General features: G+C 41.2%; 1 protein-coding gene across 1 annotated transcript in view; it reads right to left on the reverse strand.

Moving 5' to 3' along the window:
* DNAH6 (dynein axonemal heavy chain 6) overlaps window positions 1-27,190 on the reverse strand; it is a 239,399-nt gene that overhangs the window by 49,063 nt on the left and 163,146 nt on the right. Inside the window, exons 52-62 of the mRNA XM_078056370.1 lie at window positions 26,115-26,376; window positions 24,867-24,990; window positions 23,494-23,690; window positions 22,124-22,327; window positions 20,853-20,978; window positions 19,031-19,195; window positions 16,996-17,063; window positions 14,889-15,069; window positions 10,497-10,676; window positions 8,773-9,006; window positions 3,885-4,020 (exon numbers count right to left, since the gene is read on the reverse strand). Coding sequence (XP_077912496.1) covers window positions 3,885-4,020; window positions 8,773-9,006; window positions 10,497-10,676; window positions 14,889-15,069; window positions 16,996-17,063; window positions 19,031-19,195; window positions 20,853-20,978; window positions 22,124-22,327; window positions 23,494-23,690; window positions 24,867-24,990; window positions 26,115-26,376 — 1,877 coding nt within the window. The remainder of the gene's footprint in view (window positions 1-3,884; window positions 4,021-8,772; window positions 9,007-10,496; window positions 10,677-14,888; window positions 15,070-16,995; window positions 17,064-19,030; window positions 19,196-20,852; window positions 20,979-22,123; window positions 22,328-23,493; window positions 23,691-24,866; window positions 24,991-26,114; window positions 26,377-27,190) is intronic.

A 27,190-nucleotide genomic window follows, 5' to 3' on the forward strand; every position in this document is an offset into this window, starting at 1 on the left:
GGATGCATAGAGACACATTAATCAAATGTGAGCAAAAAGGAAATTGAAGTGATAAGAGTAACCTTGAAAAAATTAGAATTCAAGGCAAATGTAATTAAATGGGACAAAGTAGGTTAAATTATATTAATTAAAATACAAACCCCATAATAAAAACAATAAAACAAACCTATATTTGTCAGATAATAGTGTAAGAATACATCAAGCAACCACTGCTGGAGGTGGAGGAAAAAGCAGAAAAAAACATAACAGTGGTCAGAGATAACACACAATTCTCAGTCTGTGACAGATGAAGCAAATCAAAAGCTCTGGCATATATAATTTGAACAATATAAATAACATATGAATAAATTGACATATATACAACTTTATGCCCTAGTAAAAAGAATATGGTGCTCCCTCTCCCCCATGGAATACTTATAAGAAATGGGCCTCACATGAGGGTTAGGATCCTCGTGAGTCCTTAATGGTTATAACATGTGGCAAGACTTAGCACTGAAATTCCGGTCGGTGCACGGTCTACGGTGTGCCGTAAGCCTCTCAGCAAGCCCACACAGCCAGTGTGTCCTCCGGTAATGAAACCGGTTCCTTTGGCTGGACATTAGGCAAAATAGTCGGCTTGAATTTCAAGCTAGAAAACCACTTTCTCCAGCTGGTCTCTACTGGGGTTCTCCTCTGAGGGTCTAATAATAGCAATCAAAGAGGAGGTGACAGAAATGTAGTGACACTTGAGACTATGGCCCTGGAGGAGTGTGCACCTCTGCGAGACTTCTAGTTTCTATACGGAATGCGGACAATTACACAGTATGAGACCACAGGGCACAGCACATGATCGCTGTGGTTGTGCTATTCTGAGGGCCAGAGAGTAGAGCCATTTATTCTAAAAGGACTTCTTTTTTCTGGAGGTTCTCATTACTTACTATATAATCACTACGATTCTGGCTAATGAGAGAGGATAAGACAGAATATTTTATTTTATTTTAAAAGATTTTATTTACTTATTTGACAGAGAGAGACACAGTGAGAGAGGGAACACAAGCAGGGGGGGTGGGAGAGGGAAAAGCAGGCTTCCTGCGGAGTGGGGAGCCCAATGCAGGGCTCGATCCCGGGACCCTGGGATCATGACCTGAGCTGAAGGCAGACGCTTAACGACTGAGCCACCCAGGCGCCCCAAGACAGCATATTTTAAATAACTCTCAATTAATAGGACATGAAGCACCTAGAAACCATCAAAGACAAAAGATTAAGGCAATTAGGAAGCTTTTGAAGGTAAGAATGACATTGGAATTAATTATTAAATGTCACCTGCAATGATCTAGAGCTCACTTTTAGAACACAAACCATCCTATCACACATATACAAACCTTCACAGTTGTGCAGGATTTCCAGAATAAACCCTGAAATTTAACAAATGAAAGCAGGAAAGTTGTTTTAAATAGCTGAAATTTTAGTCCCAACAGACAGGGACAACGCCTGGTGCCTTTTGTCCAGACATGATGAGTTGTTCCCAGAACCCCTTTGCCTTCTGGTCTCCATCCCTCCCCTCCATCCCTTCTTTCTTTGCCTCTGTGTTTAGGAGGCTCCATCTAGTTCTTTCTGCTTTGGGTCTGTCCCTAACTGGCCATCTCTAGGCTTCTCCTATGAAGTGTTTTTCTTTTTGTGTTCTACCACTACCTCTAGCTGTCTTGTTTAGCTGGTCCACAACATAGAAACATCATTTCTACTTGATGCATTTATTGAAGAGCATTTCATTTTTTCTAGTCTTCATTTAGAAATCAAACAAGTATATTTGGATCCCAGAAATTCTGGTCCATCTAGACTTTAAATCACCACACTTAGTGGTTAGATAAATACTCATAGTACAAGTATAAGAGTGATTGTTAAAGAATAGAACTAGAATGCAGAACCTCAAATAAGTATGGGGTAAATTAAAGAATGGAGAAGCCACCTGAAGACCAGAAAGAAGGAAAAAATGAAGCAAAGACAAAGGCTGCCAAGAAAAAAATCTCCACAAAATAAGATGATAGAAGGAAGTTCATATAGGTCAGGATTTCTCAGTCTCACCACTATGGACGTTTTGGGCCAAGTGCTTATTTGTTCTGGAGGATTGTTCTGAGCACTGCAGGATGTTTAGCCGCATCCTTGGTTTCTACCAGTGAGATGCCCGTAGAACCCCCCCAGACCAGAATGTCTCCAGACACTGCCAAATGTCCCCTGGGAGACAAAAGTCCTCCCCAGGTGAGAGTCCATGAAGTGGATCAATGACTCTCATAAATTATCATTGAATTAAAACTTCCCTGTTAAAAAAGAGAGACTCTCGCACTGTTCAAAACAGCAAAATTCCACTAAAGATACACCAAAAACATGACAATGACACAAAAGAGTTAAAAAAATAAAGATTATAGAAATATATAGAAGGGAAACACTAACCATGAGAATTGTGCTGTAATTACATTAACATTAGAAAATATATTTTAAGGCAAAAAAGAACTATTTAAAGAGGAATATTATTTATTTTTTAAAAAAGATTTCTTTATCTGAGGCGGGTAAAGGCAGGGAGAGGGAGAGAGAAAATCTTCAAGCAGACTCCCCACTAAGCGTGGAGTCTGACACGGGGCATGATCTCATCAGTCATGAGATCATGACCTAAGCTGAAACTAAGAGTCGGACACTTAACCCACTGAGCCACCCAGGTGCACCTAGAGGAATATTATTTAATAAAAAAGGATTAGTTTACTAGGAAGATAATAATTTTAAAACTATTTATACTGAATAGCATAGTTTCACAGGATATGAAGGGAAAAATTCTGGAATTTCAAAGAGAAATTGGCAATTATAGTGGTATACCCTGATACCTCCCTTAGAAACTGACTGATCAAGTGTAAAAAACATTAATAAAATAAATACCACAATAAATTTGGGCTAAAGGTCACATATGGAATCTTCCATCTAAGAAAACACGCATGGAACATTTTATGAAGACTGAAATCTAAATAAATTACAAAGAGGGATGCCTGGGTGGCTCAGTTGATTAAGAATCTGCCTTCAGCTCTCTCTCTCCGACAAATAAATAAAATCTTAAAAAAAATAAAATAAATTACAAAGAATCAATTTCATGCAAACCATGAGTATAATTTCCATAACATAATTAAATTATAAACAATAAAAAGATAGTTCCCCCAAACCTAAGTGTTTTCAAGCTAAAAAGTGTACTTTTAGAACTGACAGGGCTACATATTAAAACTTTTGGGGAAAATTTACATAGAATGTTATAATTCAGAGCACTACCTCTGGGGAAGAGGAGAAGGGTCCTGTGACAGAGAGGATTCTGGGAGGCTGGTACTATTCTAGTTCTTGATTTGGGTGGTGGTTTGTAAGTATAGTTAGTTTTTGATAATCAGGTTGTACGATTTTTTTTTTTCAAGTAGGCTCCATGCCCATCATGGAGCCCAACTCGGGGCTTGAACTCATGACCCTGAGATCAAGACCTAGCTGAGATCAAGGGTTGGATGTTTAACTGACTGAGCCACCCAGGTACCCCAAGTTGTACAATTTGGTTTGTGCACTTTTCCATATATATGTAATCCTTCAATGAAAAGTTAAAAAAAACCAAAAAAACCTATGGGATGTAGCTAAGGCAATTCTTAGAGGTAAGTATATCCCCTTAAAATGGAGATAACAGTAAATATAAAATACTGAAAATTCATGGGCCAAGCATTCAACTCAAGCATTCAACTGGGAAAGCAAGTAGTTCACATTTTCTTAATAATGAAGAAATTTCCTAGTGAAAAATATTGATACAGCAGAAGAGGTTAAAGGAGACATCAAAGTTGGGATTCACAAGCCTGTTTATAACTCCCTATAGCAGATCCTTTTTGACATATTACCTATTCGGATGGAAATAGGATGTAACAGTATATATTGTGTAAGTCCTTTAAAAACTACAAATGATTCTTCTAAGTCACAGCATGCGAACCACATGGCAGGATGCAGCCAGGGAACATCAGGCCTAGGTGGGCGTTCCTATTAGAAGACAGAAAGAAAATGAGTAATCATTCACAAAGACAACCACAAAATATGTTTTCTGCTTGTCTAAGTGAAAAATCAAGCTCCAACATCATGCTAAAAATAACCATTTGCCTAGGACAAGGAATTAGGTGGGGTGAGACAGAAATGATGTTGAATCAGTTCTACCTGTAGACCTTTGCTCAGAAGCGCACCTGGTGAAAGCTTTCCAGGTTGACATTTGCAGAAAGCAGTTGATCTGGTGAAGGGTTAACATTAAATGTGTGACTTCTAGCCTGCTCCCCAACTCATCACACCAGTCACACCAGTCTCTCCTCACCCTCCAGATAGTCTTACAATGATTTTTTTTCCCCTAAAGACTAGCTTCATGGCAGTATTCCATGAAGCACTTACACGTGGGTAAACAGTTTTACAAGAGACAGAGAAACAGCTGGGATCATAGACTGAAACTAATCCCTTGAAAGTTTCAAGAGTATTTGCATGAGGTTCTATACTACATTTTTAAGTAGATTTATTGAGATACAATTTACATACCATGCAATCCATCCATTCAAAGCATACAATCCAACGTATTTCGGTAAATTCATAGATTGGTGCAACCATTACTAGAGTGAGTTTTAGAACATTTCCTCTCCTCAAAAAAACCCCTAGTATTCTTTAGCTACTACCCTATCTGCCCACGCCCCCAGCCTAAACAACTACTAAACTGCTTTCATTTGTCTGTTCTGGACACAACATATAAATCAAATTTTATAATATGTGGTCTTTTGTGACTGGCTGCTTTTGCTTAATGTTTTGAAGGTTTACTTATGTTGTGATACATATCAGTACTTCATTCCTCTTTATGACTGAATAATATTCTGTTGTTATGAATAGACCACTGTTATGAATAGACCACATCAGTTGATGAACACTGGGGCTGTTTCCACCTTGTTGGTTACTATGAATAATGCTGCTAGAATATTCATGTCCAAATTTTTTGTGTGGACCCGTTTTCATTTCTCTCTGATAAATACCCAGGAGTTGAATTGCCAGATCATATAGTAATTCTACATTTTGCTTGAGGAGCTGCCAGACTATTTTCCAAAGTAGCTGCACCATTTTTTGCTCTAGTCAGCAGTTTATGAGGGGACTGATTTCTCCACATCCCACCAACACTGGTTATTATCTGTCTTTTTGATTCTAGCCATTCTAGTGGGGATGAATGGTATCTCCTTTAGGTTTTGATTTGCATTTCCCTGATGAATAATAATGTTGAACATCTTTTCATGTGCTTATGTATATCTTCCATGGAGAAATATTTATTCAGGTCCTTTGCCTATTTTTTTAAATTGGGTCATTTGTCTTTTTTTGTGGAGCTTTAAGAGTTCTTTATATATTCCAGACAAATCCTTTCTCAGATATGATTTGCAAATATTTTCTCCCATTCTGTGGGTTGTCTTTTCACTTTCTTAAGTGTTCTTTGAAACAAAAGCATGTTTATTTTTGATAAAGTCTCATTTACCTATTTTTTCTTTTGTTGCTCATGCTTTTGGTATCATATCTAAGGATCCATTGTGAAATATGCAGTCATGAAAACTTCCATGTTCTCTTACAAGAGTTTTAGCTCTTATGTTTAGGTTTTTTGGTACATTTTAAGTTATATATGGTGTGATGTAGGGTCTAGTTTCACTGTTTTGCATGTGGCTGTCCAATTGGCCCACACCATTTGTTAAAAAGACTTCTTTTCAGGTGCCTGGGTGGCTCAGTCGTTAAGCGTCTGCCTTCGGCTCAGGTCATGATCCCAGGGTCCTGGGATCGAGCCCCACATTGGGCTCCCTGCTCAGTGGGAAGCCTGCTTCTCCCTCTCCCACTCCCCCTGCTTGTGGTCCTGCTCTCGCTATCTCTCTCTGTCAAATAAATAAATAAAATCTTTATTAAAAAAAAGGCTTCTTTTCCCAATGAATTGTCTTGGCACCCTTGTCAAAAATTGGTTGACTATAGACACAGTTTTATTTCTGGATTCTCATATTTGATTTCATTTATCCATTTGTCTATCTTTGTGTTAGTATCATACTGTCTTGATTATTGCTGCTTTGTAGTGAGCTGTGGGATCTGGATCCTTTGTGATTCCGTATGAACTTTAAAATATGCAATTCCATACGAATTTTAAAATAAACTCGTCAAGGGGCGCCTGGGTGGCTCAGTTTTTAAGCGTCTGCCTTTGGCTCAGGTCATGATCCCAGGTCCTGGACTCGAGCCCCATGGGCATCAGGCTCCCTGCTCAGCGGGAGGCCTGCTTCTCCCTCTCCCATTCCCCCTGCTTGTATTCCTCTCTCGCTATCTCTCTCTCTGTCAAATAAATAAATAAAAAATCTTAAAAAAAAAATACTCTGTCCCTTAAATAAATAAATAAATAAACTCATCAATTTCTACAAAGAAGTCAGCTGGGATTCTGATGGGGATTTCACTGAATCTGTGGATCACTTTGGGCAATATTGCCATCCTAACAGTACTAAGTCTCTAATCCATGATTATGGGATTTTTTCCCCACTTATTTAGGTCCTCAAATGTCTTTCAACATGTTTTACAGTTTTCAGAGTATAAGTCTGAGCTTCCTTTGTTGACTTTCTTTCTAAGTATTTTATTCTTTCTACTGCCATTGTAACTGGATTTTTTCCTAATTGCATTTTCAAATTGTCTCTTGCAAGCATCTATGAGAAATACAAATTAATTTTGTATATTAATCTTATATCCTGCAAACTTGCTGAACTCATTTATTAATTCTAATACTTCAGTTATTTTTTAGTAGGTTCCTTAGTATTTTCTATATACAAAACCATGTCCCCTGCAAATAGAGATACTTTTACTTCTTCCTGTCTAATTCTTCCTGGATGCCTAATTGAGCTAGCAAGGATCTCCAGTACAATGCTGAAAAGAAGTGGTTAGAGCAGACATCCTTGTCTTGTTTCTGATCCTAGGGAGAATGCACCCAGGCTTTCACCACTAAGTATGTTGTTAGTGTGGGTTTGTGTACGTGCCCTTTATCTAGTTGAGGGAGCGCTCTTCCATTTATAGTTTGTTGAGTGTTTTTATGATGAAAAGGTGTTGGGTGTTGTCAAATGCTTTTTCTGTGTCTACTAAGATGATTGTGCAGTTTGTTTTTCTCTTCTGTTGATTCTAATGCTATGTAGCATTTATGATAAAAATGGAAAATACTAGTATTAAAATACTAGGAACTAAATAAAGTAACTCGATAAAAGATATCCTCCAAACACATTTATAAAAAAAAAATTAGCCAAGAATCATTCCAATTTCCTTGTGGTGGAAGAAAAGAGAGTTTAATAAAAATTTTTGAGATGTGTCTTAAGATGATTTCTGACTAATTTTAAGTTTTGTGTTTGATGGTATTTAAAACATATTTTACATTTCTTGTCAAAATACGTTGCTCACGAGAAGTAGCAGGTGGTACTGGAATGGACACAGGCTTTGGAAGCTTAGACAGGTTTGAATCAGACTCTGTCATGCGTTAGTTATCTGATTCTGGAAAGTTCTTTAACCTCTTTAAGCATCTGCTTGAGAAAACTGTAAACAAGGCTATTAACAGAGTGTTGTGAGAAGGACGATAAAGCACTGGGAAGGGCCTGGCTGAGTGACCCACTAACAGTCAGCAATAGAGTGAAGCGGGTAGGAGGGCAAGCTCTGCAGACTGACTGTGAGGGTTCCAGCACTGGTCCCAAACCCCAGTAAGTATGTGAACATGACAAGTTATTTAATCTCTCTGTGCCAATTGTCTATCTGCAGGCTAGAGATAAAATTAGGAACTCACATAAGGATACTGAGAGGAATAAATGAGCTGATATCTATAAAACATATAGCAAGCCCTCTGAAGTATGAATTGTGATTATGAAGTTAAGACAGCATTAAGCAAGGATTAATAGAATATGTAAGATGGGGGGGGACTGGGAAGGAAGGACGGCTGGTGGAGAGGTCTTGTCGGGCTTGTCCTGGGAACATAGGGCACTGAGAGTCAAATAAAAAAGGCATAAAGTCCAACCTCCCAGTGATACACGGAGGCTCAAATAGTGGCAAACAGGTGCAGAGGTCATGTCTGCAGAGACCAAAGGTGGGGCTCAAGATAGGCAGGGCAGAGCCAAGCATTTAGAGTGGGGCTAAGCTGGAACTGCAAGCAAGAGTTGGGGCGGGGGGCTGTGGCTCACTTCTGTGGACCACCCAATTCATGGTATGTGGGTGAGATAGGCTAGTTTAAGGGGCTGGAGAAAGTCTGACAAAAGGATGAACACAAAGAAGGAAACTGCAGGAGAGCTCGTATTACAGTATTCCAGAAGGCGACAGTTCAGTCATATTAGTTCCTGTGTTTTATAATGAAAGATGTGTCCAGGCAAGAGGGAGTCATGATTTCCCAAACACTATTGCCAAATCTGTGAATTACAACATTTATTGCATTTTAGCTCTTCATATGTGTAAGATGGTCAACTTTTCAAAACATGTTCACATCTCCTAGCCCATTGGTTAATCCCGACATCCCTTTTGTATAGGTGAGGACAGTGCTGCCTAAAGAGGTTAAATTTACTGACATTGCCCAGCTACTGGAGACGGAGCTAAGTGGCAGCCTAGCCCCTAGACCCCCAGTACCTGCCCCCCTGGGCCACATGGCCAAATGTATCACCTTCAGCCACTGCAGAGCACTGGTAGGTGCTTGTGGTCCCGATCTAGAATAAACTTACAATCCAAACTTGAGATAGGTACCTTTTCTAATCCTGCAGAACCTCGGAGAAAGAAATTCCATTCAGCATCAGTTAAGTTTTCTTGCTGACGCATGATCTCAACACAGAGCATAAAGCTGTAGATGAGTTTATGTTGTTCAAAAAGTCCTCTTGAAACATTGACATAAGCGGTTAGAAGAGTTTGTTCCAGCAGTATTTCCAAGCGCTGCTGTAGATCATCTGTCCTTAGAGAAGTCTCGATTGTTGTATTGAACAACTGTGCAAAAGAGAGCTCTATCAATCTCTGATTTAATTCAATTTCTGTGGAGGAAAAAAAAAAAATCCCTGCTCCTCACTCCCGCCCTTCGGGACCCTGTATTCAGTGGGTAAATAGCAGCACAGGAGAGGACTACTGTACTATGAAAAAGTCCAGAATTCACCCCAAATTGATAAGTGATAGTTATTTTCTGCATTCCCCTACCTCTCCCCATTTTTCAGAAACGAACCACTGCGAACCCTTGACAATATACAAAAGGCATCATCTTGATGTGAGGCGGAACACAGGAAAATGGAGGTGAGCTGCCACCACCCGTTTTTTCATATTCTTAACTCGGATTTGATAATCACTTTGGGGTGAGAGACAGAAGGGCAAGGTAAGGTCATGTGCTCTTCTTGGCACTCCCCCAAGATCGTTAGGATGTGGGAAGAATGGGCTAGGATTTCGCCAAAATTTAAGGGAAAGCCCTTGTTAATTCTCCCCAAAGTTTGGTTGACAAAGGGAAACAGAGGTGTTATTTAACACACTTAGAAGAAAAGAGGATCGAGCTTTCTTTAACAACCTGACAAGAAGCAGACAAGTTCAAAATCCAGGGAAGGTGTGACGCTTGGTGCCAAAATAAAACATGGCAAACCTTGACACACACTGGTAGCTGAGAGGAATTTTGGTGGCGAACAGAGGGTGCTCCTGGGGATGCTGGGTAAGTTCTGCTGTATAATGGGTGAGGCAAACTCCCTGTCTCCCCCGGAAACCTTCGGGTAAATTGATCCTGCTTGCTCAAGTTTTGTGACATTGCATCTGCTCTTGGGAGAGAGGGACTGCTGCCACAAAGAGGATGAGGGGTGAAAGTATCCTACTCATGAGAAATCTGATTCAACAGTGAATATGAGATGAAGAAGAGAGACCATACAAAAAACAAAAGTTGCACAGTAATATCAGTAATATGGTGGGAGTGGGAAGCAACCAAGGACAGGAGAGCAGGCCATGTATGATTTGTCTAAAAAACGTTGGGGAGGTGCGGTGAGGGATCGGGATAGCCGGTTGTATAGAAAGTTCTGGGGACAAAGATACAGAAACCAATTCGCTTAAGGTCAGTGCTGTCAGAGACTTGAGATACAGCACAGTAAAAATCTAACAGGGGAAAGGAAGTTGGATTATTGTAGAGACAGTATAAAGAAACAGCATGGAGCTGTGAGTCTGAAAAGAAAAAAAAAAGGCAGGCCAGAAGGAAAACCAACAAGCTAGTTAGCCAAGGAGGCCAAGAGAAAGTCTTTCTTTTCTTTCTCTGCAGTTTTCTGTGCATACTGGGCACTTGAGTGTTGAGAAGACATGGCAGGTGGAGTCACTCTTGAACAGGTAAGTCTGAACCCAAGCTCCTAGAGGGTCTTACTTGATAACTAGACTCACAAACTGTCTGAGGCTAAAGTAACTCAACTGGGTTTAAAGGGAAACCAAAGAAATAAAGTTCACTGACAAAACAACACACTTACCTGTTTAAAGTATTTTAACGAATACTGGTACATAGGATCTATTTCTGAGAGGCTTGCAATAACAAAGTACATGACGGAGCCTTGAGTGGCTACTGGACGGTACTTCTCACGAGCGACATTGATCATCATTTCAGTGGACTCGGCTTCCTTTAGCCTGATTTTAATGGCACCAGAAGTGATCTGAATAAAGGTATGAAAACAAGTTCTTAAGGATCCCTTTTTAAAAAAAATGGTAGGATTTTTGGAGTATATCCAGTTAGGTCTAGGAAAGAAATAAGGATACAGTGAATTAGTGATTATAATAAGGGGGTCCCCAGATAGAACGACTGACTCTCAGGTCTCCGTGACCTTCTTCTGACTGAGCTGACCTCTTTCCTTCCAGAACGTGGAATAGGCAGCTGGGAACAGGCAACACAAGAAGCCCTGACAAGCTGGAGGAGCACTTCTCTGAGACTCGACTCTGAATGACTTCTGGAAAGGAAGCCCTAATACAGCACTCCCAGTTGCTCCCTGACTTCCGCATGAGCAGTCCTCAAATGATGTGGGGTTCGCATAATGAGAGAAGGTATAAAGGGAGAAGGGGCATCCATGAAACTGCCCCAAAGAGGAGGGTGGAGAGAGGCTGGAAGGAAGTGGTATCACATCCCACTCTGGAATCATAAGGAAGACTAAGATTCTCTTTCTTTCCCTAGTGTTCCCAGGTGTAGACATAAGGCAACCTGGGGATAGTAGCTGTTGTTTGTGAAGGGTTATAAAGCTAAGTTGTTGGAGATGGTTGCGAGGTCTTTGCTATTCTTTTGGTTTTCTGTTTTGGGTTAGTGGCTCTGGGGAGCCTTTTGGTCAATGGGCTTTCCAAAGTTCCCTTCTCTGGCTCCCTCAGTCTCTCTATATTGCTGCCTGTCTGTCCTCCTCTCCCAACCCCCATTTCTTTCAGCTGTGGATATTCCTCAACTGGGAATTTGTCTCTAGAAAGTCAAAGGGTCTAGGTCAGGGACCATGAAAAATCACTGTGGGAACTGCTGTTTAGTGTTGGCTCTATTGAAAGGAGAGCTAAAAGGGAGTCTGAACAAGCTTTCTGTCTAGACCCCACTGCCCAATAGAAACATAGTGTGAGCCACATATATAATTCTATCTCTTCTAAGTTTATTAAAAGTAAAGGAAACAAGTGAAATTAATTTTTTTTTTTTTTAAAGATTTTATTTATTTATTTGAGAGAGAGAGAGAATGAGAGAGAGCACATGAGAGGGGGGAGGGTCAGAGAGAGAAGCAGACTCCCTGCCGAGCAGGGAGCCTGATGCGGGACTCGATCCAGGGACTCCAGGATCATGACCTGAGCCGAAGGCAGTCGCTTAACCAACTGAGCCACCCAGGCGCCCAAGTGAAATTAATTTTAACAATAATTTTATTTAGCCCAATAGAACCCAATATATGTTGATTATATTAGCATTTAATCCATTTAAAATAAACTGAGATTTTTAACTTTTTTTTTGGATTAAGTCTTTGAAATCTAGTGTGTATTTTACACTAACAACACATCTTAATTCAGGCTAGCCACATTTCAGGTGCTTAATAGCCACATGTGGCTAGTGGCTAAGTTCTAGACTGTCGACCCCTGTCCTCCAAGAGAGGGAAGGGAGGGACTCAGAGCTTTTTCCAGGAATCAAAGGCTCAAACTCTCTCTGTATTAACCACTTAGGAACCTGAGGGGACAAGAAAGGGTAGAGTTGAGTGGAAAACCTCGGTCTCGATATTGGACTCAACTAAAGCATTTACATATGAGTAGGAAAAAGGAAGTTGGTATAGGAGCAGTTGGATCAAGGAGACCCACCTGTAAACAATCCTTGGAGGAGCCCAAGGCCCTGATAATGAAGAATCCAGGGCTAAAGAGAAAGCAAAGTAGACTACCTTCTTCTTTTTGCCAGAGAATATTAGAAGACTATACACCTCAGTTGAGCTTAGTAACTACTTATAGATTTTATGCCCAAGAGACTTGAGGCCTCAGCAGTGATTAGAGAATATGACATATATTTTAAAATGAGGGCTCTGGGGGGCACCTGACTGGCTTAGTTTGAGGAGCATGTGACTCTTAATTTCAGGGTTGTGGGTTTGAGCCCCATGTTGGGTGCAGAGATTATTAAAAAAAAAAAACAAACAACTTAAAATAAAATAAGGGCTCTGGGAGTTTAAGGGAGTATAAACTATAGGCAGGAAGTGGTAGGAAATGAAGCCCAGGAACAATCAGTCCTATCCCTACCTGATAGAAAGGAAATCTTCAAGGCAACTCCCTGCAGACACAGAAACCAGCTCACAGAGAAAGAAGGCAGTCAGAACACATGTATCTACCTTACTCCCTACTGAAACCATGATACAATTATAGTAAAGGGATTTTTTGAAACAGTGCAAACCCACAAAGATAGGAAGAATGGAAGAGGAAATATCAATAAAATTTTGAGAACTGGAAAGCAGAGTAGAGTGGTAATGACTTAGCAGATGCAGGAAAATAGATTCCTAAGCTGGCAAAGGGAAAAGCCAAAAAGTCACCCAATTTGTAAAACAGGATCCCCGTCAAAGGCTTAAGAATTCGTGGCATCCAACCCCTGGAAGTGGGAAGGGCCTAAAATAAGAATTGGTTGATAGACTCCCAAGTCATCTCCCCACCAGGCAGGGGGTTGTCCCTTCCCCACTCTGACTGAAAAATAGAGGTTTCTTCCTTGGGGAAATTAAAAGAGAGGATTTTTTGACGGAAGGAAGCCAGGGATAGTTGAGGGCCCGGTACCATAATGAAAACAAAGAGATTAGGTAAATGTATACACAATGGATACTAGGATACCCTAGCTCTTCTCCTGTCCTCAGCCCCTAAAATACTTGCAGCCAGATCTTCATACTTCTAGGCAATGTAAACATTGGATATGTAACTATAATCAGAATATAAGTACAGTGGGAGGCTAGGGGATGGGAAGAGTGTGTGTGTGTGTGTGTGTGTGTGTGTGTGTGTATGTATGTATGTGTGTGGTAAAAGTATAGACAACAGTGAATGGATAAAAGAAAAACTCAAGAAGTAGCAATATGCGTCTATTATTTAGAGAAAAGATGTAAAACCCCAAATAATCAAAACAAAAAAGAAGAACATAGTTGTTTTTATGGAGGAAGTCATGGATGGTAGTGGTGGTGGTGGTGGGCATAGAGAAAGCAGGGAATGCTATCACAAAACTTGTACAAATATTTCATTCCTTAAGCAATTTGCATGTAAAGCTTTGTTTGTTTATTTATTTATTTAAAGCGCATGAGTGGGAGGGGCAGAGGGAGAGGGAGAGAGGGAATCTCAAGCAGACTCTGCACTAAGTGCGGAGCCCAAGGAGGGGCTCAATCCCATGACCCTGAGATCATGACCTGAGATGAAATCAAGAGTCGGACCCTTAACCAACTGAGCCACCCAGGTGCCCCTCATGTAAAGCTTTGATAAAAAAAAAATAAATAAATGGGTTAACCATTGACTTCCAGAAACTAAAAACCCAAGGAAGAATGAATGGAAAGAGGATAAAGAGACTGACAAACAAGCAAAGAGAGAAAAGAAATGGGAGACCCAGAATGGGATCTCAAGAGACTGTAGGATAGAAAGCAGTATCATTTCTGATGTCAACAAAAGACAAAGGACATAAACTTCTGTATTCCATGTCAAAGGTTTTTTTTTTTAGTAAATTACTTTGTTTCTCATGAATGGATGAAAATCATTTTATAGGTTTTATTTCCAGTATACTTTTAAAATTATGGTCTGAATGAGAAACAATTTAGTACAAGATTATATGTTTAATGTAAAACTTCATCTTACTATTGTGACATTTTTACTGAGCACCAGTTACATACAGGGCACCAGGGTGAGCCCTTGGAGAAGGAGTATCAAGCTGCACTAGTCACAGATTCAACACCAAATTGAACAGGCTAACATGAGATTTAAGACCTGGGATTTGATAATGGTGACATAAGGTAAACAATGTCAAGGGCTGTAAAAGAGGGTCAGGTAAGTTGCTACAGGTGTTCCAAGGAGGAAGAGATTAATTCCAGCTGGGCATACCAGGGAGGCTTCCAGATGGAGGTGATACTAATGTGACTACAACTGCTTTTCCTTTCAACTTGTATCCTGTCCCAGTTCTTTACATTACATGCTTGAATAAAAAAATGCAGACAAGACAAGAGGAGCAGTTGTCTACGATTTACCTCCTCTTCCATTGTGGGGTGAGGGGCCCTGCTAGCTAGGTTCGTTCTTGCGCGATGCTGGCAGCCCTGGTGTGGCTGCCATTCTTGCTATAAAAGATTTGCAGGGACCCTCAAAAGTGGCAGTTGTAACTTTTGAAGCAATACACTTTCTATACATACTAAAAATATTTTACTTGCCTTTGAATCCTGGAGTGTGTCAATAAGTTCTTCATTGTCCAGAATATTTCCTTCCGATGTAAAGAGCATTCTCAGGATTTTCTCCTCGATAGTTTTCAGCTGGTTTTTGTCAGTGTTGATCCTCACAATGAGCTTGATTCTTTGTTCCTCCAACTCGGGTTTTTCGAGTCGTACCACATCACTGGAACCAAAGTTTGAATACTTAAATTATGGCTTTATCAGTGCCCTGAAGTTGCTTCTATTTTTCTTTACTACTTAGCTGAGTACTAATGCTACTAGCCAAGTCCTAGTGCATAAGGCCCCTCTTTGCTGGGTTTATAAGGTGGCTATTCACTGAATGACATGTTAGTTCTGATTCTTTATCTTGTATTTCAAAACTGACAGTCTACCACAGTCCCCATAGCTTCTGCTCATCTTCTCTTCAGAAAACCTGCTCAGTGCTTGATCCCCCTAATCATTCAATTTCTGTATCTAATGCTTGCTTGTGCCAGGCTGAAAATGGTGCCTGGAATATTCTTTTTATGGGAGATTCCGAAATCCCACCACCTCCATGAAGTGAGTCTTGCCTGGGTCTCATAAAAGGGCCTTATCTCCAGCTCCACTCCTGTCAAAACATGTGAACTTAGATCTCCCTTCATTTTTGCTTTCATAATCCCAGCCCTGTGTTTGCAGGAACTAATCTTTATTAAGCATCACTCTGTGCCAGGCACCCTGCTCAGAGTTTTATGTGGATTCTCTTGTAATTCTTTGAATGCTCCTGTGAGGTAGGCACTGTGGTTACCACCCCAGCTTGCAGATGAGGGAACAGACCCTAGTGGGTCACTTCCTGAGCTCACGTGGCTCTGAGAGGCAGAGCTGGGCTTGCACCTGGCTTCGCTGACTCCAGGGCACGTGCTTTACCTGCTAGAATGAACGGCCTCATTGTTCATTTTTATGTACATACCGAGTTCAGAAACTTTAAAAGTTATTATATGAACACCATAAGAAATCATCATCTCAAGTTCATTTGTTTAAATAATTTTTTCAGAAGAGAGGAGTATAAACTAGAACCCAGAGATTCTGTGTCCTACACCGGAGGCTCAACATTCTCGCTTCCAGGGCACTTGTCTGTGTCCCTGCAGTCTAACATGCTGACAGCTTGTGACACAACTAAGCGGAACTCCTCACGGGAGTGCACGGGTATGAAAACGGTTCAGCCATGTCCTTAGAACATGTCTGTAAAATGTGCTGAAATACCCTTTGTCCGGAAAGAAGTTAGCCTTGCAGAAATTAAGCAAGTTAGTGGCTGGCAGAATAGATTCCTAAAATAAACAAGGAAAACGAGACTTAAACTCAGTGATAATGGAATAAATCAGGATAATCTTGACCCAATTTTGACTTGACTCAATGAATATGACGACTTATTTTGAACGTGGGTCTAAATAATCTTTTCCTTTAGAGCTAATGTAGTATATACACATACACACATACATACACATATACTCACACACACATATATAATGAGTTTTTAACCATATAAATTTATTATTTCAATAAATCCTTACAATTTTTTTGTCTAAGCCTCTTGGCTAATTCTGATAATTACTATCAACAATTCATAATCTTATTTTTGGGAAGCAGAGATTTAATCACAGAGTATACTGAAGGAGGGTATTTAATTTTTTGAGGTGGACAGATGTAGGTACAATTAAGTACACCAAGAAAACACCTGTAAACCAGTAAAACAGGAAAGCTCTCTTTGGGAGTTTTTCTCACAGGTATGGAGCAAAGCATCTAAAGGAACCACACGACGACTGACTTCATTCACTTGCCCAAGATTGGAAACCCCAGTGAAGGGGAAGAGGCTGGGCTGGGCTGAAGGCCTGGCCCGAACCATGGTTGAGAAGTAAGGGTATATCCCTGATCTTGAGAAGACCGTGAACAAGACTGGCAGCCGCAACAGTGACAAAAGATGAAGAACCTGGTTGTTTATTATCATCTTTATGACTGATGACTCATGAGTGGTGCTTTCACACATTAAAATGTTTTGTCACAATTTCTAAACAAAATATGAGGAAACTTTGCTTCCCCCCCCTCCCCTCCCCCCACTTTTTTTTTTTCTTTTTACCTTAACAATTGATCCTCTAGACCTGATTTGGTTACGGTGAAATTGATGATGGTAACTTTAATGCACACCTGAAAGAGAAGCATAGATTTACATAAAAATGCTTAAGTTCAGATGAGTCAAATAAGAAGTGCTTTCTTTAGTAGAACAGGGCCCATTATTACCCAGCTGGATGTCTCTTGGGTCTAATTGTGAACATACCCACATACCCACACACCCACACACCCACCAAGCATATTATGTCTTACAGAATCCTAATATGATTTTCCCTGCAGTATGAATGACAATCTTGTTCCTCACAGGCCACAGTTATAGAATCCTACATGGTGCTTTAAGGAAAGGCGAGCCAGCAGAGGGTTAAAAAGATCAGGTTCTGATTCCAGGTACACCCTTTAGTGCATGTTAGACAAGATACTCACCCCTGCTGAGCTTCAGTTCCTGAGATTTAAAAATTGGGATAATAATAGTTATAACTCACAGGGTATTTATGAAGACCAAATGAGGTAAGAAAATCACTCAGTTACAGTGACTTGTACATAGTTTGTCCTTGTTGAAAACAAGTGATGACTGATAATAGAGCTTTATATGTATTGTGCCATCATAACATTTTTATGAAAAATGGTTGCTATAATATTCTCACATTACTAGAATAAGTTAACAGCAAAAAAAGAGTGTTTGAACGTCCCATATTTTACATGTTATTCTTATTTAATCTTCACAATGAATCCTTGAAGTAGGCTTTATCTCCACTTTTTGGTTAATTGACTTGAGGATCCAGGACATGGAATAACTGGCCCACGGCCACAGAGCTAGTATTGGGTAAGGTGTGCGATGCTCCCTCCCAAAAGTTAAATAAGTGAGAAGGTTGTAAGTCATTGGCACATCGGTCACTCTTCTAAACTTCACCATGGATCTTGCGACATGAGCTCTGGCAGTGGCTGTGAAAATTATACCCCTCAAGGCTGACCTGGGCTTTTAGTGGCATTTCCCTCATCTTATTCAAGAGGTGTGTCTGTTTCATCTAACCTGAGCACATCTAGTGAAGACAGGCAGCTATGAGAAAATCAGTAACTAAAAGGAAAATGACACTATTTGGAATGGCATATGCAAGGATTTTATTGTTTTTGGGATGGAGGGGAGAGGTGAAGGAGTAATTCTGATTTGTGAAGTTTCTTCCCTAATTGTGTGGGCCCTGTTGGAGAAGGGGAGACCTGCCACACTGGGAAGACCCTGTGGAGCGTGCAGCCGTGCCTGGAGCTGTGGCAGCACCGAGGGCCTGCGGGGGACGAGCGACCTCTTGGAGCCCTGTGCAGGAAGGCAGAAAGGAGCCCCAGCTGCCTTCATTTCTGTTGCAACTGCCTTGGGCTCTGCAGCACAAGAGTAGTTCTTCCGGATCCTATCGTAGGTCAGGGACGTGTGTGGAAGTGAGGTTCACATAGATCCCCTTAAAGTCTAAGCGCATGAGGGATGCCCCCTCCTCCAGAACTCAAACACTGGATGTTTGAGTCATCACTCTCTAAGGGTGACAGTCACCAGGGTTTTCAAGCTGGCAACTTCTTTATTTGGGCCTTTATGCCACGGGCATTTGCAAATGTTAACATTCGCATGTCCCCCTCTCCCCACAGACTCTCTGTGAAGCCCTGGTTCATTTATGAGCCACAGCAAGAGGGGCACAAATGGCCTTGAGCTGCAGGAGGGAGAAGAATGATTAGAAGGGAGTGCTGCTCTGTGTTGTGCAAGCAGCTGTGGGCCGGGAGGGAGATGGAGAGAGCGCGCTGAAGAGGTGCTCAGGGCCTCGGACAGGGCAGCACCTAGGGACTGGGTGGGGAGGGACTCAAATCCAACTGAATGGCGAGCAGAAGGGCAACTGGAATCAGAATCAGGATGCAGAAGAGAAGCAAGAGTGGAGGACAGTGGAAGGAAGGGGGGTGGCAGAGCAGTGGGGAAAGGGGGAGCTGGGAGAGGGCCCACCAAATGTCAGAGACCGTCACACATAATAGTCCACTCGGGCTGGGAATTCGAGACCAGCAGCTCATACCTCAGGCAGGTAGTGGGGATTTGGCAATTTGGTTGTCATATAGAACCTAAAGTTTTTGTCATAATCAATGTCTGAATCTCCAAGGTGAATGAGCAGCCGTCCACCACTCATGAAAGTCTGCTTCAAGAGAATGGGTTCTAGAGCTGGATCCAAGGTTTCTTTAAGCTTGAAAGTTAGAATACAAAAAAAAAAAAAAATAATAAGCCATTAAAATGGATGGTATCAATTTCTCTAAATTCCTTGGGCCTCCAAATTTACTTTGAATGAGCAATTTTCCAGTGATCTGATAGATATTTCTCTTACTATGCACTCATTACCTCTAACGGTGTATATTTTCCAGTGGTTATCTTACCGGTAGTCTAAGAAAATATGATCATGTGAAGGCAATACAGATGGTTAGACTAATTGTACATACCATTCATCCCCATAAGGAAGAATCTGAGAAAGGCGGGTCTCTGCACGTGGCCCTTCGGCAGGACCCAGACAAATGATCTGTTCACTCTCATGGCTGTTCTAAGGCAAATGATGACAGTCTACAGCCTGCAGGCCAAATCCTGCCCTCTGTGACCTGTTTTTGTATGGCTCTTAAGCTAAAAATGATTTTTCACCCTGTTAAAGGGTTATAAAAACAAAACCCTAAACCTAAACCAAAACAAAGAAGAATATTTGTTTGAATAATATTTGTACAGGGACTGTATGTGGCCTAAAAAAACTAAAATATCTGGCTCTTAACAGAAAAAGTTTGTGGACCTCTATTTTGTATGATAGCTATTTTCTTTCCCTCAAAGCAAATTTGATTGTTGGCAAGAACTTGGGCCTGCAGACACTGCTATCGGACCCCATGACAAACACCCTTATGTCAGCATGGGTGTGATGGGGGTCCATGGCCCAGGAGCTGTCAAAATTTGATTGTAATCCATAGTTAACAAATCTATTTCATACTGTGACATGATACCCAAGAATGTAAACAAAAGTTTATGAGATAAAATTTCCATTTCCACCTATGATGCAATTTTGTGTTCTTAAAAATCTATTCTATATCATTAAAAAATGCTGGTTGAGACCGACTAACTCCATTTCACACCCACGAATAGGTGGAGAGGAAGTTGGAAAATACTGCTTTACGAATGTAAAAAGCAGCTAGGTGCATGTTAATGACTCCAAGTCACAGAAAGCAGTTACAAGGCCCTGCCATCCAGGGGCAGAACGTCATAGAAAGTCTTTTGTGCCCTGCCTTGGAGAAGAAATTCCCCCAGGACCTCCTGTGTTACAAAGTAAACTGCAGTTTAAGAATCCAGTTTGGGGCTAACATAACTGCACCAAAGGTTTGGGGAGACTTTACCCTCCCCTGTAACATCAGGGTTTGGATGAGGGCCTGGGACCCACTACAGAACCTTTCCCATGTTGGTCAGTCAAGGCTAGAAGGGTAGAGAATAATAATATTTATGCCCACCGGAATGTTTTGCTGGCCTCCCGTCGTCAGCATGTGTAGACAGTTCCTGCTGGCCCCAGGGCTCTGCTGCTCTGCACTTTCATGGCAGCTAACCATCAAGAGCCACAACGGGGCTAAGAATCAGCAGTGTCAGAAAACAGCCCATCCCACTAACACCAAAACCATGTCTGGAATCAGAAAAATCATTCAGTCAATGGATTGCTCCCCACGTGATAGTGCACCGTTTAAGGAGCAAAGCGACTGGTTTGAACAACTTGCAAATGGAGCTGACTGGTGTCTCTAGCATGATGCAGGTGTGGCCCGTATAGGATTCCAGATGTGGTCTGAAAGTTGGGGATGAACCAGAGAAAAGAAAAGTGAAAAGCAAACCTCTTCCAGCAAGACAGGTAAACCAAGTTGGATTGAATTTTCCAGTGTACGTAAGAAATTACTATCCGTAAGCTTAATGATCTTTAAACCACTCTTGCTTTCCTTGTTCCTTATCCAACGGTTTGCCTGTTTGAGAAAGCACAAAGCAGGACACTGGACTTAGAGATTTATAGATGATAGCAAGTGAAAGTTTTTAGAGTAAAGTTTAGAAATTTTGTTCAATTTAGAAACAGTTTTGAAAGATGAAAAAGATAAAATAAAATATTACCCCCCTGCAAATAAAAAACACCTTTTAAACTCCAGTGTTTGGGATTCTTCCTTTTATTCAAATTTGAAACAAATGAAGAAGAGACACATCTAGGGAAAAAGCCCATCCTTAATGTATTCAAGCTTGTCTTCCTGGCTCTGACAACAGCTCCCTTTTCTAAACCCCACTTAGAACAGTATGATCCATGGACTTTGGAGTCAGATAATAGGATTCTCTAAATTCCAGGCAGGCTTACCCTAAAACCCATCCTACCCTGACTTCATTCTGACTCTTCAGACCTTTTAGGAACAAGAACTATATAGGAAGGGTGCCTGGGTGGCTCAGTTGTTAAGTGTCTGCCTTTGGCTCAGGTCACGATCCCGGGGTCCTGGGATCGAGCCCCGCATCAGGCTCCCTGCTCGGCATGAAGCCTGCTTCTCCCTCTCTCACTCCCCCTGCTTGTATTCCCTCTCTTGCTGTCTCTCTCTCTCTGTCAAATAAATAAATCAAATCTTAAAAAAAAAAAAAAAGAACTTTATAGGAATGAATTTCTGCTCCCACAGAAAATAGAAAACTAATGGTCAACCCCGTAAATAAAACCAATCAAAATCAAGTATGCAGAGCAGTTGGACTCTTCTTCCCTTTCACCTTCTGCCTCCACAAAATGAGGAACTTGGACTAGAATACATTTTTTTAAAGGTTTATTTATTTATTTGAGAGAGAGAAAACGTGAGCGAGGGAGAGCGAGAAGCTCAAGCAGACTCCTTGCTGAGTACAAAGCCCAACTCGGGGCTTGAGATCAAGCCCCCGAGATCATGACCTGAGCCGAAACCAAGAGTCAGACATTTCACTGACTGAGCCACCCAGGTGCCCTTTTGACTAGAAGACTTCTAAACTCCCTTCTAGGTCTAAATCCCCAACATCTTACAAGTGTGTTCAAGTCCACTTTTGGAATTTGGAACGGACAGCATAACAGTAAGCAGGGCTAGGAGGCTGCTCTGCATCTGAAGCACTTGTTACGCACCTGATCCTGGGGATCAATCATCAGAGGCCACCGTCTCCCTTGAGTAACCAAGATACCATTTTCTGTTGATATTATGTCACGGGGCAGCCCATCAGTGTTCCACTGCCGTATTTCGTAGGGATCGCCAAGAATGTTAATGAGACTGAAGGAAGGATTAATTGGGATCTCCAGAGACAGACAGTCCTGGATCCAATATTCTATAAGCTGTGGGAGGAGGAAAGCTTATTTGTATAGAGTCAGGAACACTTGGTAAATGAGGATACATACAGAATGTCATGGTTATAAGTAAGTTCTAGTGGTCTCCACATGCATCCTGGCATCAAAGCATAGGACACAAGAAGTGGACTGACAATCAGATCTGGGGCCTTGAACCATACCATAAACTAGCGGTGACTTTGGGCACGTCACTCCCCATGTCTGAACCTCAGTTTTCTCATGTATAAATGACAAATGTTATCACAGTAGTCTTCAACCAGGGGTGTATTGTCCCCGTTGGGAGAGTCTGGAAGCATGTGGAGAAATTTGGGGTTATCACAATGACTGTGGGTGCTACTAGCAATGAGTAGATGGGGCAGAGGATGTTGGCAGGTTACCTCCTTCAGTGAATGGGACAGTCCAAAAGCACCACTGGCATGGCTCACATGGCACCAGATGACCCCTGAGCTTCTGTTGAGTCTACGAGTCCTATACTAACTCGGTTTTATAGCTCAAGGGCAAGGATGAAGCCTTTTTAGGAAGGCATTTCATAAAAATGGCCTGAAAAATCTCTCCAAATAATTTCATTTACTGCTCCTTCCCATTGCCTAGCCCTTTGTAGCAGTCTCGCCAATTCAGAAAACTTCATCTTGTCTGACTTTAAAGATTTATTTATTTATTTGAGAGAGAGAGAGAGAGAGAGAGCATGGATGTGGGTGGGGGGTGCAGAGGGAGAGAATCTCAAGCAGACTCCGGCTGAATGTAGAGCTTGATGTGGGACTCAATCTCACGACCCTGAGATCATGACCTGAGCCGAAATTGGGAATTGGCCGCTTAACGGACTGAGCCACCCAGGTGCCCCCATCCTGGCTGACTTTAGATGCCACTTCTGATCATAAGTTGGGGGGGACTCCCTGGCCCTTTTACTTCCCCCAGGTTCTTGAGCTGTATAAGGAAGTGATGACTAACTTTCTAAGGCAGGAAAGGAAAGGAAGGAATGTGTTAAGGAAATCCTAGGGGTAGACCATTGCTGGCTGATGGGGGAGCTGGAGGGCTGTGGAGTTTCCATCATGGAGAATCTTCACAGTGGAGAGCCTCCCTCTAAACTCAGGAAAACTGCCTCTGCCAGTTTCAGCTGCTTCTCCCCACTCCTCACAGAAAGTGAGTTTACTCACCGATTGCCTATACTGGGCTGTGAAGGCCCCATAATAGGCAACACAAGCTGCTGCTATAAACACATTGCCAATGATATTTGATATCTCCTCATTGGATTTCTCGATGCTTTCTTCCCATCGAACTTGCTCATCTCCTAATGCAGCCGTCAGCTTTCCAGCACGTATCAGACGTGCTTTGGTCAGGGCCATAGTCTTTGCTAGAAAATTTTAAGAAAATCAAATCATGTTATTCAGTATTTTCCTAAAATATAAGATGTTTATTCACCTGCTTTTGCTTATAGTGACATTAGCATTATTTAGCTAATGATGTCAGTACATCTCTATGAAACCTCATACCAATTCAGCGTTACTTCCCATTCCAGAAGCAAGTCCACGTTCACCTCTTCCAAGCAAACAGCTCCTTTATGATACTCCGTTACTCTGGCTGAAGCTAGCTCTCTCTGTGTCTGGGTAGTATTTATTTTCTGGATCAAATGTCAAGTCGTGCTATAGTGGAACATGTCCCAACAAGCCTTCCACACAGGAGTTGAATGTATGCCATATGTGCAGCTCTAATCTTACATTAGGCTAGTCAGTACCTCCGTGGAAATACGTCCTACATGTTGGATGGAAGCTGAGATCTGACTGCCTGAAAACTCTTTCTACTTTTAAAAATCAGGTATCTCCTTGTGGTATATATATATAAAATGGAATATTACTTAGCCATCAGAAAGGATGAATACTTACCATTTGCAACGACATGGATGGAACTGGAGGGTATTATGCTGAGCGAAATAAGTCAATCAGAGAAAGACAATTATCATATGGTTTCACTCATATGTGGAATATAAAAACCAGGGCAGAGGATCATAGGGGAAGGGAGAGAAAACGGAATGGGAAGTCATCAGAGAGGGAGAAAAACCATAGGAGACTCTTTTTTTTTTTTTTTAAAGATTATTTATTTGAGAGAGAGAGAGCAGAGCGAGAGAGAATATGAGTGGGGGGAGGGGCAGAAGGAAAGGGAGAAGCAGGCTCCCTGCTGAGCAGGGAGCCCGATGCAGGGCTTGACTCCAGGACCCTGGGATCATGACCTGAACCGAAGGCAGTTGCTTAACCGACTGAGCCACCCAGGCACCCACAGTGAGAGACTCTTAACTGTAGGAAACAAACTGAGGGTTGCTGGAGGGAGGTGGGTGGGGGATGGGGTAATTGGGTGACGGACATAAAGAGGGCACATGATGTGATGTGATGAGCACTGGGTTGTACGTAACTGATGAATTATTGAACTCTGCATCTGAAGCTGTACTATATGATGTACTATATGTTGGCTCATTGAATTTAAATAAAAAAAAATTAGGCATCTCCTGACCACCATAAATTTATGAGTTACTTACCTAGACCTTCTTTCTCATTCACACCTTTGTCATATTCATCTTGTAAGGCTTGTATTTGATCTTCTACTTGCTTTAGTAATGCTTGCTTTTCTCTCAGAGTGGCCATAGTAATATCAAGTTCAGCCTAATAAAATCAAATAAATATTTAAAATGAAAATCCAAGGTCCCCAAAGAAAATAAAATTTGCCCACTTCTAATACATTTTAAAAATAGGATTTATGTTCTTTTTCATGTCTCAAAATATTTTGATATGGTATATAAAGTTAAAACAAATGTAAAGTTTTTAAAATATAAGAATAGAAGCATAACAGAACAAAACAAAACAAGAAACAAAGCCCAATAAAATAAATCACAGAAGGAATAGAGAAACAGATGTACCATTGCACATTAATCCCAAACCATTTGGGATTAATTAGTTACTACAATGGATTAACTTTAAATGATGAAATAAATGGAAGGTTCACTCAACTGGGAAAACAAATCTTTCCTAGCGAGTTCTCTAGAGCAGGGGTCTGCAAACCAAATTCAGCCTGCTGCCTGTTTTTGTACAGTTAGCAAACTAAGATTGGTTTTACATTTTTAAATGGTTGGGGAAAAAAAATCAAAAGAAGAAGAATACTTCATGACACATGGTAATTGTATAAACTCAAATTCCTGTGTGCATAAATAAAGTGACATTGGAACACAGCCATGCTTACTCGTTTATTATTGATGGCAGTTCCTGTGCTGCAACAGCGGAGCTCAGGAATTGCAATGGAGAGCAGATAACCAGCAAAACACAAAATATTTACTCTCTGGGTCTTCACAGAAAAAGTCTGCCACCCCTGCTCTCGAGCCACGGTTCCTTTCAGTAACCCTATCCACTCAATGAGCATTCTTTGTTCTGCTTGGGACCTCACATCCGATTGTGGCTTAAGCTGGTTTTAGACCCTCAGATGACATCACGGAGTGTGGGAGTATTAGCAAATGCAACCCAGAGGATCACATGCTAGAGCTAAAAGGCACCTGAAAAATATCATTGGCCTGATGATACGACTATACTAAGGACTTATTTTCCTTTCATGCTGGGAAAGGGCTGATTTTAGAGGTCATTTCTGAAAGCATAATCTTCACCAGCTCTTTTTCTACAAAAAAAAACTAGTTTTCAAGAGCATTGTTACTATCTATGTTTTACAAAGTCACAGGAGCTTGAATGATTAATGATCATGGCCTTTAATTGTATAAAATATTGCAACACAAATGATGTACCTGTGCAGCACGGAGTTTTTGTCTCTTTGGTTCGACTTCTTTGACTACCCTAGAGTATAAATCCATCGCTCTTACCCACATGCACATGGATTTACATGCTCTGGACACTTTCTCTACTTTTTCAGGCACAAAATCAGGATTGTTAATATACTTTTGAAGTTTTGCCAATATCTGAGGCTTTATGTTCTCCTTATCATATTCTAAAAGTCTTCTTAGAAAGTTAGAATCACCAAGAAGTTGCTTGGCTGTTGGCCAGTCAGGCCTGAAAGACAGACATAATAAGTTAATAGCACTGTAATAAAGTAATTTAAGAATAAAAGAAATGTGTTCTTTTGAGAACATTAAGATATTATCCCAATCAGTGGGTAGTTTTAATCTTGATACCATAATCCCAGTCACTGGTAGTTAAGTACACCACAATTCCTGGGGAGACATTCCTGGATGACTAATGTTTCATCCAACCCAGTTTTGGTAGAGAAAGGAATTACAAAATCAGAGTTTTAGAAATGTAAGACATTACAGAAATAATAGTTTTATTTTTACAATGCCCTGGCACTCACATTTTTACCCCACTTGCCTTAGTTTAGGTCCTTAAAAATCTCTTGCCAGGACACTACGATCACCTTCTACCTGGTTTTATGTCTCTCAGTCAACCCTCCTTCTTGTGAACTTCTGCCAGATTGGTCTTTCTCACAGGAAAAGCTGATTATGTCGAAAATGTTCAATGGTTCTCAGTCCCCTCTGGCCCAGGCTTTCCATCTATGCTTTGCAGAACTCCCTGGCTCCACTAAGGTGCTGGCCAGAGAGGGAGCAGGGAAGCTGGGTGGGGGTCCTCTGGGCCTTCTACCCTTGCTTGATCAGTTTTACATAGAAAGATTTCTTATAATTTTTATTGAAAAAAAATTGTATTACTAAAGAAGGTTTGAAAACTACACATCTCCAGGATCAAACACAAGACCTTGCATGCTGTCATCACTGCTCTCCTCCCCAGCCCCATCCCATTCCACGAGCATCAAAGTTCCCTGAGCTCTCCCCATAGTCTCACTCTCCACCTGAGCATCATATCTCAAAAACCT

This window comes from Halichoerus grypus, chromosome 10, assembly GCF_964656455.1.
Source record: "Halichoerus grypus chromosome 10, mHalGry1.hap1.1, whole genome shotgun sequence".
Taxonomy (NCBI): Eukaryota; Metazoa; Chordata; class Mammalia; order Carnivora; family Phocidae; genus Halichoerus; species Halichoerus grypus.